At 39.5% G+C, this 17,648-nt stretch overlaps 1 protein-coding gene across 1 annotated transcript in view; it reads left to right on the top strand.

Moving 5' to 3' along the window:
- slmapa (sarcolemma associated protein a) overlaps positions 1-17,648 on the top strand; it is a 62,309-nt gene that overhangs the window by 30,765 nt on the left and 13,896 nt on the right. Inside the window, 16 exon segments of the mRNA XM_080026419.1 lie at positions 1,466-1,502; positions 4,569-4,631; positions 5,576-5,671; positions 6,065-6,136; positions 6,481-6,621; positions 7,399-7,501; positions 7,504-7,532; positions 7,986-8,154; positions 8,799-8,849; positions 10,971-11,120; positions 12,736-12,801; positions 14,836-14,895; positions 15,557-15,631; positions 16,057-16,137; positions 16,725-16,784; positions 17,172-17,297. Coding sequence (XP_079882545.1) covers positions 1,466-1,502; positions 4,569-4,631; positions 5,576-5,671; positions 6,065-6,136; positions 6,481-6,621; positions 7,399-7,501; positions 7,504-7,532; positions 7,986-8,154; positions 8,799-8,849; positions 10,971-11,120; positions 12,736-12,801; positions 14,836-14,895; positions 15,557-15,631; positions 16,057-16,137; positions 16,725-16,784; positions 17,172-17,297 — 1,379 coding nt within the window.

Raw genomic sequence — 17,648 nt, 5'->3', positions numbered from 1 at the left:
CAACCCCACTTAAACAAACCTGTGTGGCCTGGTTTTGATACATTATAACTGGATAATTGTTCCCACTAAATGGCAGAGGTCAGAAACTCGTAGCTTTAAGTCCTAACTTGTCAGATCTGGTAATAATAATAATAATAATAATAATTCATTTTATTTGAGGGCGCCTTTCATAGCACTCAAGGTCACCTTACAGGGCAGTGTTTAAAAAACAAAATCAACAATCATAAAAAACACAAGAACAAGATACATTGAAACAATTTACACAAGTGGGGTGACATGGGTGGGAGACAATTAACTAGATTGAATATGTCAGTTGGTGTTTGTTAAGAGTTGGTGAACAAAAGGTTACTTATATTTGGATTAAATTTATGGTCTATAAAACATCAAACAACTGTTAAAAAGCTACACCTGCTTTATCTCTTTGAAACTGGCCGTGTGTGTGTGTGTGTGTGTGTGTGTGTGTGTGTGTGTGTGTGTGTGTGTGTGTGTGTGTGTGTGTGTGTGTGTGTGTGTGTGTGTGTGTGTGTGTGTGTGTGTGTGTGTGTGTGTGTGTGTGTGTGTGTGTGTGTGTGTGTGTGTGTGTGTGTGTAACAATCCTCACTGACTTTAACTCTACTATAAGGAATCCTTGTCTAGCTAAATCAATGATCTATAGAAGCGTTTGATATTGAGTCACTTCCATTCAAAAACCACAAAACACTCATTCAATACACTACACAGCCACTGCAGTGTTTATAAGCTGGTCCCATCCTGTGTGTGTGTGTGTGTGTGTCCCTTTGTGTGTATTCACTGCAGCATCTCTTTATGAAATTATACAGTGGTTCGACTACATAGTTAACACAATTAACACTGGGTTCCTATTGTGAAAAAAATAGTGTTTGGTTTAGCTTTGAGAACTGAAGGTGTTGATTGAAATTGATGGTGATGATGTAAGTGTGAAGTAATCCCTCTGGTGTGTGTGTGTGTGTGTGTGTGTGTGTGTGTGTGTGTGTGTGTGTGTGTGTGTGTGTGTGTGTGTGTGTGTGTGTGTGTGTGTGTGTGTGTGTGTGTGTGTGTGTGTGTGTGTGTGTGTGTGTGTGTGTGTGTGTGTGTGTGTAGATCGTGTGTGTGTAGATCGTGCGTGCGTGTGTAGATCTAGTTAAAGCTGCTATTGACTCTTGGAATTAAACCATTTGTTAATGTTAATTAAAATCAGTTTGCTGTAATGGGAAAATTAACAAATCAGTGTAAAATAATCTTTTTACACCAAAGAATCCTTCGCAGGTCAATTTGCTGAAACATTATTATTTGTGTAAAGAGAGAGATGAGAAACGGGTGTCACGACGAGACATTCAATAACTGTTTTTTGTTCATTTCGTCTTCTGTCGCCGTGGTTACTCTGTGTCTTTGATCCCTTCTGTTTCCATGGTGACTAAGTGTTTCTCCTCTCTCTCTCTCTCTCTCTCTCTCTCTCTTCCTCTTCCAGTGTCATCCAGACTCCGCTACCACTACCTGTAGACAAGGTAAGACCTGAAATCTGTGTGTGTTGTTGCCCTGTCCCGTGTGTGTGTGTGTGTGTGTGTGTGTGTGTTTGCATGCTCCTCACTGAATAGAGGTGTGTGTGTGTGTGTGTGTGTGTGTGTGTGTGTGTGTGTGTGTGTGTGTGTCAGGTAGTGATCTTTACTCTCACAAACACACTCTCTCTCACTCACTCTCACAAACACACTCTCTCAAAAAACACTCTCTCACACACACACACACACACACACACACACACACACACACACACACACACACACACACACACACACACACACACACACACACACACACACAGTGGAGTAGTCAGCTGATAGAGGAATGCGGGAGGCGCTGCCAGTTTCTGCTGCCACACTTCAGAAGTCTTTTCATGTGGTCCAGGGGCCAATGTGTTTTATTCCCACAGTATCTGTGTGCTTTGTGTCTTCAGGTGTTTTCAGAACTATTCTAAAGTCATGAGATTCAAACTGAGATGTTGTGTCTGCTGCTGTAGGGGAAACTTATCAGCCACGCAAATCACTAGTCCTGGGATCTTGTTTTTTTGTTCTTATTTTTTTCTTCAAGTATCCTTTTGTTGAGCATTTTTTTTTTTATGGCCATTAAAATTATACAATGTGCATATGAAATTGGAATCTTGAGGAAATATTTTAAGATAATCCCATATATTATACACAAAGCACAAAAGTACTATTTAAAATAAGATACAACACAATGGGAATTCCTTATTTGAGAAACAAAATCGGATACTAAAAGGAAGGAATGTAAAAAGCTCTTATTTTAGTTTCATGCTGGCTGACCCAAAGTTTTGCATTCACTTGATAGCAGCGTCATTGTGCTTTCTCTCTCTGTCTATCTGATGGAAAACTCGCTGATTTAAATCTAGCTTGAGGAAGTAACATCAGTGGTCCATCGTAGGCAAAGCAGTCGGCTTCACAACACAAGCGCCAAAGATTCTTAACGACGACCCACATTAGCTTCACTGATAAAGTCTTCCTCTTATACAACCTACTACTCTACAACAATGAACACAAGTCCTGTCCTGTTGCATGTTAGCCTGTTGAACGAAAGACCACAAAATAACACTCTAAGCATCCTTTTAAAGATTATTTTTTGGCATTTTCAAGCGTTATTAGATAGTACAGAGTTGAAATGGGGAGACAGAGAGAAAGAGAGAGAGAGGGGGGAGATGACCTGCAGTAAAGGTCCGCGGGTCTGATTTGAACCCGCGACCACTGCAACAAAGGCCGGAGCCGATACGAGCTCTATTCACTACGCCACGGGAGCGTTCCACAAAATAACATTCTAAGCATCCTTGAGCATTTGAGAAAGCACTATATAAATCCCATGTATTATTATTATTATTATTATTATTATTATTATTATTATTATTATTATTATTATTATTATTATTATTATTATTATTATTATTATTATTATTATTATTGTTATTGTTGTTGTTGTTGTTGTTGTTGTTGTTGTTGTTGTTGTTGTTATAACACTAAGAATGTGACTTTGAGCTTATTGGCTACTCCGCACATTAAACCGTATGTTAACGTGTCTGTAAATATTACATCGGGCCGTTTAGGAGCTGGTGTGCTCCATACTCTTAAACACCACTTACACACACACACACACTGTCTGCCTGTTGATACAGCATAAGCTTGTTTACTTTGCGTCGTTTTACCCAAAATCGTTTATTTGTTTATTTTATAAAGGAAGATTTTTTTTTTTTAAATTAATACAAGAATGAAAAACATTGACATTATTTTTTTCCACAAACAAAGAAAGGACAAGTTGTTATTTCAGTGTGACTTTAAATGCTTTTTTTTTTTATCCCACCAAAGTTATAAAATATTATTATTATCTTATAATAGGACATTGTGTCAAAGCCGGTACTGTATAATTTGCTCAATGCGGTAAATGCCATTATTAAACCTCCATACTGAGAGTATCATACTGTAGCATGTTATCTTCTCTGCAGTGCTGCCTCGCCCCGTGTGTGTGTGTGTGTGTGTGTGTGTGTGTGTGTGTGTGTGTGTGTGTGTGTGTGTGTGTGTGTGTGTGTGTGTGTGTGTGTGTGTGTGTGTGTGTGTGTGTGTGTGTGTGTGTGTGTGTGTGTGTGTGTGTGTGTGTGTGTGTGTGTGTGTGTGTGTGTGTGTGTGTGTGTGTGTGTGTGTGTGTGGTCACTAGTCTGAGGAATGTAGGCTGGAGCTGACGCTGTGCAAAGTGTGTGTCAAGCAGGAGCTGTGATTAGATTTGAACCACTTCTCCAATATATAATTAAGTGTCCTTGCAACGCCAGGGTCTTACAAGCAAGACACACACACACTTAAACACACACGCACACACACTCTGAAACACACACGCACATACACACACTTTTCCTCTCTCTCACACTTTGCTGTCACCTTGAATAGACGAGCAGAACATGGGGTAACATAAAGTAGTAGCTTCAGTTTTGCCTTGAGACACACTTGCCTTTACGGCTACTATTAAGCTTTTTTTTTTCTTATCAATATATTTATTGGTTTTTCCTTTTTTCGACAAAAACAAGAACAATACAAAAAAATATATACAAAGTACAGCTCAGGGCACATTGTCAGCGCAGAGTTAAGCATGAACAGAATACTTAAACAGTGATGAAGAGAGAGAGAGAGAGAGTGTGAGAGATTTAAATGCATAACTGTGTTTAGTTTCTGGCCTGTGTGTGTTAACTTATCTGTGCCCTTGTGTGTACAGCATATGGTGTTGACCGCTGTGGTTGTTTGTCTGCCTTCAATTCAAACAAGGCTGAATGAACTCTAGACAACTGTCAATATGTTAACAGTGTGTGTGTGTGTGTGTGTGTGTGTGTGAGAGAGCGACTGAGAATGTGTGTGTGAGAGCGACTGAGAGTGTGTGTGTGTGAGAGTGACTGAGAGTGTGTGTGTGTGTCCCTTGTCTTATCACTTGAACAGCTTACAAACTTCTCTCTATAAACTGAGTCAAAGCACTTGGTCAATCAGATTTATTTAGTTATTTTTAATATCTGTGTGTGTTTGTTTGTTTAGGTGGCAGCCAACACTCCCAGTATGTATTCTCAGGAACTGTTCCAGCTCTCCCAGTATCTACAGGTAAAACACTGACACCTACTGGTCATTCTGTGTCACTACACCAACAAGTATAAATCTAGGGAGTCTCAAATACAAGAAATGCGACTTAAGACCTTGTTTAATATAGATGGCCCTGGTATTTCCGTCCCTCGTTATTTTTCTAGAATTCTAATAAAGAGCTATTATTCTGTATATCTACTTTTTATATGCACATGTACAGTACTTGCTCACATACTTGCATTATGCATTTATGGTTCAAATAATTTCTCAAGAAAACAAAATTAAGAAATAAGAAAATAAAATTATTCTTTTGTATTTGGTTTGGTGAATTTTTATTTTTTGATCTCACCTGCTTCCCTTCCGGTCTCTGTCTGTCTGTCTGTTGGTCTGTCTGTGTATCTGTCTATTGGTCTCTCTCTCTCTCTCTCTCTCTCTCTCTCTCTCTCTCTCTCTCTCTCTCTCTGTCTGTCCTGTCTGTCTGTCTGTCTCTCCCTCCCTCTCTCCCTGTCTGCCTGTCTGTCTGTCTGTCTGTCTGTCTGCCTGTCTGTCTGTCCCTCTACCTGTCTGTCCCTCTCTCTGTCTGTCTCTGTCTCTCTCTCTCCCTGTCTGTCTGTCTGTCTGTCTGTCTGTCTGTCTGTCTGTCCCTCTACCTGTCTGTCCCTCTCTCTCTCTCTCTCTCTGTCTGTCTCTGTCTGTCTGTCTGTCTGTCTGTCTGTCTGTCTGTCTGTCTGTCTGTCTGTCTGTCTGTCTGTCTGTCTGTCTGTCTCCCTGTCTGCCTGCCTGTCTGTCTGTCTGTCTGTCTGTCTGTCTGTCTGTCTGTCTGTCTGTCTCTCTCCCTCTACCTGTCTACCTGTCTGTCCCTCTACCTGTCTCTCTCCCTGTCTGTCTGTCCGTCTACCTGTCTGTCTGTCTGTCCCTCTACCTGTCTGTCTGTCTGTCTGTCTGTCTGTCTGTCCGTCTACCAGGAGGCCTTACACAGAGAGCAGATGTTGGAGCAGAAGCTAGCCACCCTGCAGCGTCTGTTAGCCAACACTCAGGAGGCCTCGGAGAGCAGCTGGCAGGTAGGAAACTACATTAGGATATTTTGGTCTTTTCCGTCTCCAGAAAGGTTTAAATGTCATTATGCATCGTCTTAGTTGTGACTCCAGCTTTTCCCTACATCGTTTTATCTGTTAAGTGACGTTAAGGCACCCGTGTACATGTTGCTGTTTGTGTTTTTAAAAAGGAACAGACACTGTATTTATCACTGAACATTGCTTTTTTTATAGTTTTTTTACATAAATTAGTTAGTATAGCCTAACATAATAATTTCTTTGTGATTTAAAATAATTATAATACATATATATATGTATATTAACCAACGCTATATGAGAGGTTTTCCCATCATTTAGTATTGATGTCATATTTAACCAATATGTTCCAACACTTCAGTAAACTGAGTGTGTGTTCTTCAGGCTCTGATTGATGAAGACCGTCTGCTCTCCAGACTGGAGGTGATGGGCAGTCAACTACAGGCGTACTCTAAGGTATCACTCACTCACTCACTCACTCACTCACTCACTCACTCACTCACTCACTCACTCACTCACTCACTCACTCACTCACTCACTCACTCACTCACTCACTCACTCACTCACTCACTCACTCACTCACTCACTCACTCACTCACTCACTCTACAATAAACACATCAAAATAAATTCAAATTTATCATCAACTTTGAGAAGTCCTCTTCCCTTCTCTCCCAGTCTCACACACACACACACACACACACACACACACACACACACACACACACACACACACACACACACACACACACACACACACACACACACACACACGATAGAGAATAACATGTTTCTTCTTCAGTCCCAGACGGAGGAGGGGATCCGTAAGGAGCTGCTGGCGCTGCAGGAAGACAAACACAACTACGAGACGACGGCCAAGGAATCTCTACGCAGAGTTCTGCAGGAGAAGATAGAGGTGGTCCGCAAGCTGTCGGAGGTGGAGGTAGGACACACGCACACAAGAACTCTCTCTCTCTCTCTCTCTCTCTCTCTCTCTCTCTCTCTCACACTCACTCTCTCACTCACTCACTCACTCACTCACTCACTCACTCACTCACTCACTCACTCACTCACTCACTCACTCACTCACTCACTCACTCACTCACTCACTCACTCACTCACTCACTCACTCACTCACTCACTCACTCACTCACTCACTCACTCACTCACTCACTCACTCACTCACTCACTCACTCACTCACTCACTCACTCACTCACTCACTCTCACACACACACACACACACACACACACACACACACACACACACACACACACACACACACACTCTCTACATTGTCCTTGTGTTGGTTAAATCTCCAAGAGGAACTTAGAAATATTTCTGAAAGTCTTCTTTTTCTTCTGATTATTATAAATTACGTGTAACAGCAAACAGGATAGTTATAGATAATGCCATGATTGGGTCCATATCCCCGCCAATTCAGACTAAACAATTTACAGCTGGCAGACTTGAACACCCTGTGTTTATGAACGCTACTTAATCAAAGTTTTACCTGCTCAACCATCGTCATAGCAGCAATATTAGACAGTCACATATAAATACATTACCTCATCACATTCACATTCAGTCTCCCTTTCGCTTCCTTCCTGCACGCACCACCTGGACACACTAGCGAATATCTTTAGCGTTGTTTTAGTAAAAACACTTGTCGCCACTTTAAACCAAAAACATAATATATATTGTGTTGTTGTGTCCCTCAGCGTTCCCTTAGTAACACGGAGGACGAGTGCACTCACCTGAAGGAGATGTCGGAGCGCGGGCAGGAGGAGCTCAGAGAACTCGCCAACAAATACAACGAAGCCGTCAGATCAAAGAGCTCACTGACAAGATTAAGGTAAATCGAATCGAATCAGTTTTATTTCTTTATAGCCCAATATTGATTTTTTACTAATTTAATTTTGCCGAATGTTTGCTGAAATTAATTAAAATTTTCTTCTGTATGGCCTTTTCTATCTTTTTTTTTTTTTTTAACAGAAATAGTTCAAATTTTATTTTGTTACTTTCCCTGTGTACTTACCCATCTTAGAATGCATTTATTGTTTATCATGCTTATTTTTTGATGCTTGCTTTTATTTAAAAAAATTGAATTTAAAATCTTGTACTAATGGGTTGCTCACTAATCTTAATTTAAATTTAAAAAAAATGTTGTACTTGTTGCACTGTGGGTCGAAGAGAAACCTTTCTTTCGATTCCTCTGTATGTCTGGCACATACTGCAAAAAGTTCCCCATAAACTTGACTTGACTGTATTTGCTTTATTTCACTTCCCCCCCCTCCACCCCCCCCAGACGGCAGAGGGGCGCCAGGAGGAGCTGACGGCCCGCGGGGCGACGGAGAAGAGAGAGATGGAGCTGCGGGTGGAGGAGATGGAGGAGAAGGAGCAGGTTCTCCAGGCCAGGATCGAGGCTCTGCAGGCCGACAACGACTTTACCAACGAGAGGCTGGCAGCACTGCAGGGTAAAGGGACACACTACAGTACATTACATTACATACATCACTGCAGGGTAGATACAGAGAGACAGAGAGACATACACACACGCGTACAAAGACACACACATACACTAGCAGCACTGCAGGGTAAAGGGACACGCATTACATTACATTTACATACAGAGACCTACGCAGACAAACACATAAATGCAGACGTTCACACACACACACGCGCGCACGTAGAGACACACACAGACACACACACGCAGACGTACACATGTACACACACAACAACACATGTACAAAGACACACACATACACTCGCACGCATAGGCAGACACACGTACACACACAAACGCAGGCACAAGCATTCACAGAGAAACACAAACACACACACACACACACATACACACACATGCAGAGGTACACACCAAAAATTACAATACGCACGCACATGCTGCCCCTAACGTTTAACAAACTCACATAACTGAACCCTGCAAACCAATCACTCACCTATTATTAACATTAACACAACATTGACTCACCATAGCAACCAGTGTGGGCGGGGTCAGAACACGGCTTTGACCAATCAGGATGCTCGGTTTCGTTTTGCGCACTACCTGTCAGTCAACGCTTGTTTGTGCTATTGTTGTTGTTATTGTTGTTTGCAGTGCGGTTAGAACAGCTACAGGAGAAAAGCGTTAAAGAAAACAACAGTTTGGGTGAGTCCAACAGTTCTATGGTTCTGTTGCTATGGGATACTTCTCGTCCTATCCGCCGCTCTCTGTCTAACTTCACTTCCTCATTCCACACTAACGACGCATGACAACTTCCTGCATGATGTCACCATGACTACCTGTTGCACTCTGCTGTCTGTGTGTATCTGTCTCTCTGTTTGTCACAGTGAAATGCGGGAAGGCGGGACTATTTTTATTTTATCCGGCCCTCACATGTCCTCTGGGAATTGGTGATTTTGATGCACCCGTAGGTGTACTGCTTTGGGGGGGGGGAGGTGATGGTCTTGTAATAGGTACATAGTGGTAACCTGGGCTAGTTCAGGGCTGTTCGCGGGGAGGGGATGATCACAGATTTTATTTTAGAACAATAATTAGACGATACTTTTTTTATATGACCCTTTTTTCCCAATCAGTAATTGTTTACAGCTTTGTTTTAATGACATCATAACTTTTTAGTACAAATGTTAAATCTGAGATATTTAGTAAAGACAACAAGCAAATATATATATATTTTTTTAAGTCAGAAACCTCAACAAAGAGTTTTTAATTATAATTACAAACTTCATTCACATAGCCTACCTATAAGAATTAGTTTTACAGTAGGTGTTTTCACTTTTGCATTACATTACATTACATGTCATTTAGCAGACGCTTTTATCCAAAGCGACTTACAACTGAATCACACATTCGTACACCGATAGCAGCAGCAGCAGCAGCAGTTACCACGCAGGGTGCAAGCTAACTATCAGGAGCAATTTAGGGTTCAGTGTCTTGCCCAGGGACACTTGGACATGTGGCGGGGATACTTTAACAAATAATTATAAAATGTACTGTTTGAATGAATGAAGGGAAGGGATGGTGTGTGTGTGTGTGTGTGTGTGTGTGTGTGTGTGTGTGTTTGTGTGAGAATTCTGGTTGTTTCAGAGGAGACTAGTTTAGTGGTGACACTCTTGTTTGGTTTTTTTTCTGGATCCTGCTGTGGGTTGTTTCCACGGTTACCAAACTGTCCCCTGCTTTGACCTCTCTTCTTCTGGGAAAAATGATCTTTTGGGGTCACTCACTGATTGACTGGTTGGTTGGTTGGTTGGTTGATTTCTGGTGATTTGAATGAAAACACTGAATATATGAATGCAGGAGGGGTGACTGTCTCACTGCTCACTACGCCACAGTCGCCATTTTGGGAAGGAACATATGTTTGAACCACACGCGTACATGTATTTTATCGGGATTCCATGTGATAGACCAACACAAAGTGGTGCATAATTGTGAAGTGGAATGAAAATTATACATGGTTTTCAAAAAAAAAATTAAAATATAAAACTGAAAAGTGTGGCGAGAAAAAGTATTCAGCTTCTCAGAGTCAATACTTTGTAGAACCACCTATCGCTGCAATTACAGCTGTAAGTCTATTGGAGTATTTCTCTACCAGCTTTGCACATCTAGAGATTTTTGCCCATTCTTCTTTGCAAAATATCTCAAGCTTCAGATTCAGAGTGAGATTGGATGGAGAGTGTCTGTGAACAACAATTTCCAAGTCTTGCCAGATGTTCTCTTATAAAAATTAAAACAATGTATCATTTTCATTCCACTTCACAATTATGCGCCACTTTGTGTTGGTCTATCACAAAAACAAGAAAAAAAAATGTGTGTGGTTGTTAAAATATGTAAAAGTTCAAGGGGTATGAATACTTTTGCAAGGCACTATACATACAGCGGTGGAAAAAATGAAGAGACCACTCCAAATGTTCAGTGTCTCTTGTTTTACTCTTTAGAGGCATATGTTTGAGTAGAGTGAACATTTGGTTTTATTCTACAAACTACTGACAACATTTCTTCCAAATTCACAATAGAAATATTGTCACTTAGAGCATTCTTAATAAGTAATGTAGAGATAAAGATTTAAGAAAAAAATCTAGACTCAAATTATTTTGAATTTGGTAGAAATGTTGTCAGTAGTTTATTCTTTAAAACCAAAATGTTCATTCTACTCAAACATCTGCCTCTAAAGAGTAAAACCAGAGACACTGAACATTTGGAGTGGTCTCTTCATTTTTTTCCGGAGCTGTGTTTATATATATATGTATATGTGCTGTGGTCACATAACAGAAGTGGACATTGGTTCTGGAGCGGTAGAGGAGCCCACAGAGGACAAACTGAGCGAACACAAACCTCAAAGCCCGGAGGAAGACGAGGAGGAAGAGGAGGAAGATACAGACACTGATGATGGGGCAGTTGGTCAAGATGAAGATTTTGATGGTAGTTAGTTTAATTACTGTAATAAAATACAGTTGATTCATGTTTATATAGCGCGGTTATATTATATGGCAGGTTTAACAAAGGGCTTTTGAAAACATTTATAATGATCCAATCTAGATAAGTTTGAAAGTTTGAAGAAAAAATGCTATTTGAAGAATAGATTGTATTTAATGTTAATGTGGACTTTCGAACAACAATTTAAGTAACGCATATTTAAGGCGAACCTACTTTAGGCTACTTACATCAGGTTATTTATGGATATATTGTTTATAATGTCCTGGAAAGTATAACATAACAAAGGGCTTTATTTTAGAATTTAAAAAAAAAGGTCTTATGTAATTAACTTATATACTATCAAGAATGATCAAATCTAGAGGAGTTTAAAAGCTTGTAGAATAAAAGGCTACTGAATGATTTAAGTATGATTCAGTAATATAAAAACAAAACCTTTCGAAGATTATATTGTCAAAGACCAAAGATTGACTTAATCACTCGTCAGAAATAGATTGTTAGATTGTCTTCACTGTATGTTGTGGGAGGAGATAAAAAGGTCTAGGCTCTGCTTGGATGGTCTTAGGGGACTTGAGTGACATTTGACTAAACCCAAGGTATTGTTGATTCACGTTTGGATTTCACCCTTGTTTTGTTCACATATACACATCTTGTTTTGAGAAGTTTTTCAGAAAGTTACAGTTCTGCGTCCGGAAATCTGCTTCTGAGCTCTGTTGCTGAAAATCGTCTTTTATGAAATTTCTGCGAATATTAGCGTTTTAAATAAGTTTTAGTGATGTTGAATTTGAAGGTGTTGGGCTGGTTATTTCCACATTTAAGTTTACTCCTTAGCTGTCTGTCTGCTGTCTGCCTGTCTGTCTACATCCTGTCTGTCTGTTACAATGTTGTGGTGTCTGTCCAGAGCCGCTGCATTTTACCTGTATCTGTCTGTAAACACCTTGCCCTGTATGGCTTTCTCTCTGCCCTGTTCGTTTGCTTATGGAACATCTATTTGTCCTTGTAGTTTTAAAACTCTCTCTTACTCGATAGTTCTATAATGCTTTCTACTTTCCGCTTGTACCTATATTTACATTTTCTTGTCTGTATTTCGACTCTTTCAATCTCGTTAAACCACGTTTGGGTTTTACTTTTAATTTTTTTCAGGGCCGAGTATTTGTAAGAAAATTTGCTTATTGATTCTGCTTATTGATTTCTTAAAGTAAAACTGAGATGTTGCTTTTTCAATACACATGCATTCATCTAACAGTCCATCTAACATGATCAAATAATGCCTCGGAATCAGCTAATGACGTGACCAGCTTGAAATAAAAATAATAATTGGCAAGCATTAAATGTATGCTGCTTAGTAACATAGTGTAATGATATTTTTTCATTTAATCTTTTACCAAAAAATTGTCACAAATTTGACAATTGACAGACAGCCTTGTTTTTCTCCGACATATTTTGTTTCCATTTTTAAAATATTACATTTCATTCAGAAGTGCCATTATAAATTGATATGCAGAATCAATGAGGTAAATAGTAAATACCCAGCTCCACTCTGGTAGTCATGGTATTATCTGGTCGTCATGGTAGTAATGTGGGCGCTCTGTGTTCCTATCAGACAACTGTCATGTAAACAACAGCGGAGGAGAATCCACTAGAATCCAACAGTTGATTGAGTGTCCGCGTGAGTACAAATATTCACTACTGCTGTATGCCGCCCGCTACACACACACGCACTCTGACACGCACGCACGCACGCACGCACGCACGCACACACACACACACACACACACACACTTCCTTTCTCACACACTCACTCTCACACACACTGATACACATCACTGCCAATATATCCATTACTGCTGAATGCCGCTTATGCTTTCATATTATTTTTTCGGTAACACTTTACAATAAGGGTACATTAATTAACCGTTAGTTAATGCTTTGTTAACTAAAGCTTAGATAAGCATAAACTAAGCATACCAGTTAGTCAATGCTTAGTTTACGTTTACTAAGCATTAATTAATCCTTTTTTAACAGTTAGGTAATGCTTAGTAAATCCTTATAAAGCCTTAATTAAACACTAACTAACAGTTAAACTTGCAGTATGTAGAATTTTAGGTTTTATTTCCTAGCAGATTTTGTAGAAAGTAATTATAATATCCATAAGTACATTTAATTTAGTGCATAATAGCTGACATTTTTTTTAATTATTATTTTTTTCCTTAGAAAGGGTCTCATATATGTCCATATTTCTGCATATTTTGGACCAAGGCCTAGTGCCGCCATCTTGAAAGTGTCATAGTTGGAATGTCATCAGGTGCATTGTTTAACATTTAGAATTGTTCTTGTCCTTGAAGGCCACTGTAGCTTCTGTTATTATTCGAAAGGGTTGGGGTTACCCAGGGAGTGTTGCATTCTAGAACTTTGTAGAACTTTCTTGATGATGTCATATTACACACTGCACCTTTAATTAATGAACCCTTATTGTAAAGTGAATTCCCAAACTATTTATCTTATTTACACTAAAAGTTTTTGTTTACACAGAAAGACCTGAAATTGAAGAATGTGTAAAGCATGTTCCCGAAAATACGTTTTATTTTTGAATATATTTGTGCCTCATTGCTGGCTGATCTGTCTCGCTGAGGACGTGTTTGTTGCTGAAATGAGCTCATATTTCTTCTTGTCTGCTATATACAGCTCTGGAAAAAATGTAGAGAGCGCTTCAAATGTTCAGTGCCACTTGTTTTACTGTTTAGAGGCATATGTTTGAGTAAAATGAACATTTAGATTTTATGATATAAACTACTGACAACATTGACAAATTCACAATTAAGCATTTTCAATAAGTAATGTAGAGATAAAGATTTAAGAAAAATCCAGACTGTTCTCCTAATTAATTCCGGGGCTGTATATAGTAATGGTTGGGTTTTTTACCGCTGTTTATGGTCATTTTAGTGACATATATATTGTGTTTCTGTCTGACTGGTCGGTTCTCAGCTTCTTAAAAATCACTCACAAACTGTTCTGTTCTTTTTGTGGTAGATTTCATTTATATTATTTTGTCCGCATGTTGCTGCTTCTGTTGAATGATTTTTTTTTACCGGATAAGTTCACTCACCATTTCTTTCTCTACTTGTGTTTCTGGTATTTAGTTCAGGGTGACTCTACACTTAACATGTGTACTAACCAGCCACGGTAACACTTTACAATAATGGGACATTAATTAATTGTTACTTAAAGACCTACTTCACCGGTGGAAATATGAAGGTGTATTGAACTTTGAGATCCTATGTAGTATAAATGTGCAAACGTTTCAGAAATCGGTTCATCCTAGCCTGAGAAAAGGCAGAAAGAGTGTTTTATGGTCTCACTGTCTCACCCTACATTTTCCTACGTGTGACATCACATGTAGGGTTAGGATTAACAGGACAGCTGGGCCAAGGGAAGACGGAGCGAAGAAAAACCTCATTCTCATTATATTATAATAGCAATTTTATAATTGATTGAACGCTGGTTCCGTATGGGTGAAGTATTCCTTTAATGTTTAGTGTACCCTTATTGTAAAGTGTTACCCCAACCACTAACCCACCCTGACAGCTCATCCTCTGTTGGTGTAAATGCTTGCTGGACTTTTTTTTGGCTGAGTTTTGGACAAATTTAAACCGAACTGGCTAAATTCACTGATTCCCCGTTTTTTCTTGTTTTGTCTTCACAGCGGTCAAACAGCTGAAGGAGACTGTCAGTTCATCCATCCACAAACTGGCCAACTTCGATGGTGAGAACTCAACTTAAGCTTTTAGTAAATAGCACTTAATAACTGAATCTTTTTTTTTCTTTTTCTTTTTTAAGAATTTTTTTTGCCATTATCAAGCTTTATTAGATAGTACAGAGTTGAAATGGGGAGACAGAGAGAGAGGGGGGATGACCTGCAGTAAAGGTCCACAGGTCGGATTTGAACCCGCGACCACTGCACCACCGGAGCGCCCCAATAATAATTAAATTTTTTAAGGGGCAGCACACAATTTAAAAACGATTTGTTAGCGAGTAGCTAATTTGCATCCCTATTCCCTTCTGTTGTCTTTTTTGTGAAGCTTTTAAGATGTAAATGTGTGTTGTCACATTAGAATATAGTTACATTAACTATATTCTTTATTATGGCCATAAATGATGGGATATAGTTTGGTCTCATGCTGTTGTCACCCTGTGTGTGGATGTAGTTAGAATCATTTCTAGTCAGATATATTAAAGGTGCAGTGTGGAAAATGTATTGGCATTTTCTCAGAACATACTTAGTAACAATGGAGGCAGTGGTGGATGATGCCTTCTTTAGTATCTAGCTTCTTGTCCTTGAAGGCCACCGTAGCTTCTGTAAATTCTGTAAATCAACACTATGTGGAGTGAACGGTAAGTTAAGTTCTTCCTTGTGTGTTTTGCAGAAGCGATGGACGCTCACCTACAGAACAACCAGACGGGAGAGGGAGACAACCTCGCAAGTCCTGATCGACTTAAAGGTACAGGACGCACACTCACTCACTCACTCACTCACTCACTCACTCACTCACTCACTCACTCACTCACTCACTCACTCACTCACTAACTAATGACAGCATTTTTGGAGAGCAGTTAGTTATCAAAAAGGGCAAAAAAAACTGCTGACAAGGAGACATTCTCCTGGCCTTTGTCTTTGCTGTTGTGAGAGTTCTGAGTGTTTGTCATTTTTTGGATTCTCTGAAAAAGAACACACATACACGCACTCGGTAACAGTGAATGGTTTTAAAGCTGCTCTTAACTGCTGCTTTGTTGTTTCTGTTTCACCACCTAAACCCTTCTCTCTCTCTCTCTCTGTCTGTCTGTCTGTCTGTCTGTGTCTGTGTCTGTGTGTGTGTCTGTGTGTGTGTGTGTGTGTGTGTGTGTGTGTCCGTCCGTCCGTCCGCAGGGAGTCAGATGGAGGCTAGAGAGTCGGACATGTCAGACACTCTCAGTCCCAGCAAAGACCGGAGCAGTGACGACACGTCAGGTAATGTTAAAGTATTTAAGTCTTGGCAGGGTTTTATTTCATCATTTATTGCAATTGAGAAGTTTTATTTTGAAAGTTTTCTTATTCCGTTCATTTAAAACAACTTTTATTTTTATATTTTTTAAATCGGTTTTCTGCATTTTAGTTTCCTAATCAGTCCACATGTTTCAGTACATTTAGAGCATCTAGTCCGATGTAAATGGATCATATCATGATTTCTATTTAGCCTACTGAGCACTAAATCATTCAGAAAGTACATTAAAGACCTACTTCACCGGTTGGAATATGAAGGTGTATTGAACTCGGAGATCCTGAAGTATAAATGTGCAACCCTACATTTCTCTTTCTGTGACATCACAGAAAGAGAAATGTAGGGTTAGACAGTGAGAGCATAAAACACTCTTTCTGCCTTTTCTCAGGCTAGGATGATCCGATTTCATTTTTTTTTGCACATTTATACTTCATAGGATCTCCGAGTTCAATACACCTTCATATTCCAACCGGTGAAATAGGCCTTTAATGTCACGTCTGGTCTTTTTTACCTTGTGTCTATTTAAAGCACTGTGTATAAATGTGTTTGTTTTCAGACGGCAACATGGACGACACAGAGCTCAATGAACCTCAGAACAGAGTAGCTCTGCTCAAAGGTAACCATGGCAGCTGAATATGCTTTGTAGTTTTGCTCTGTGCTGCTCTTACATTTACCAAGGTTATAAGCCGGGGTATTTGGTCTTTCTGTAACATAGTTAAGTCTCCATTAGGGGGCACTGGGCAGTTGATTTGGTGGCTGCATATCTTTGAAAGTGCTTTATTCTATATTAATTTGTAGTCTCATCACAATAGCAGAATTTTTAGATGGAAAGGGCTTTACAAATAGAATGTATTATGTTATTAGTATTATTGCCATTACATGTTTTAAGAGTGTATTTAATGAAACACAAACATTTTAAAATACTGTGTGTGTGTGTGTGTGTGTGTGTGTGTGTGTGTGTGTGTGTGCGTGTGTGCGTGTGCGTGCGTGTGTGTGCGTGTAGCTGAGTTGAATCGGGCCGGTCTAGAGCCTGAAGACACGGAGCAGGTCATCCACCATCTCCACAGAGAACTTCTGGAGGCCCAGGAACTAGCCAACACCGGCAAACAGAGGTGTCTGGACCTACAAGGTAAAAACACTATAACATGTACCCACCACATTTAAATGACAGATTTTCAATGGGCTATTGAGTTCCTATCCCCCTTGACAATAGTTGCTGACCATTTAATTAATATATGTCTTGTATGTCATCTAACATCATACCAGATGCATTTATTTAATTTAGGGATGGACGAGGCATATTTATTAACATATACATGTAAATACCTTATGCGAGATTATAATATATCATTTGTATTTCCATCTTTTGTCCCTTGGCAAGTTGATGTTACGAAACATTGTTGCCACTATACAAACAATAAAACAGTAACAAGGAGTGAGATAGTACACTAGTTTACCAAGAAATAAAAACCAGATCAAT

The sequence above is a fragment of the Ammodytes marinus genome (assembly GCF_949987685.1).
Source record: "Ammodytes marinus genome assembly, chromosome: 4".
Taxonomy (NCBI): domain Eukaryota; kingdom Metazoa; phylum Chordata; class Actinopteri; order Uranoscopiformes; family Ammodytidae; genus Ammodytes; species Ammodytes marinus.
The sequence above is the reverse complement of the archived record's forward strand: the minus strand, read 5'-3'. Positions and strand labels throughout refer to the sequence as shown.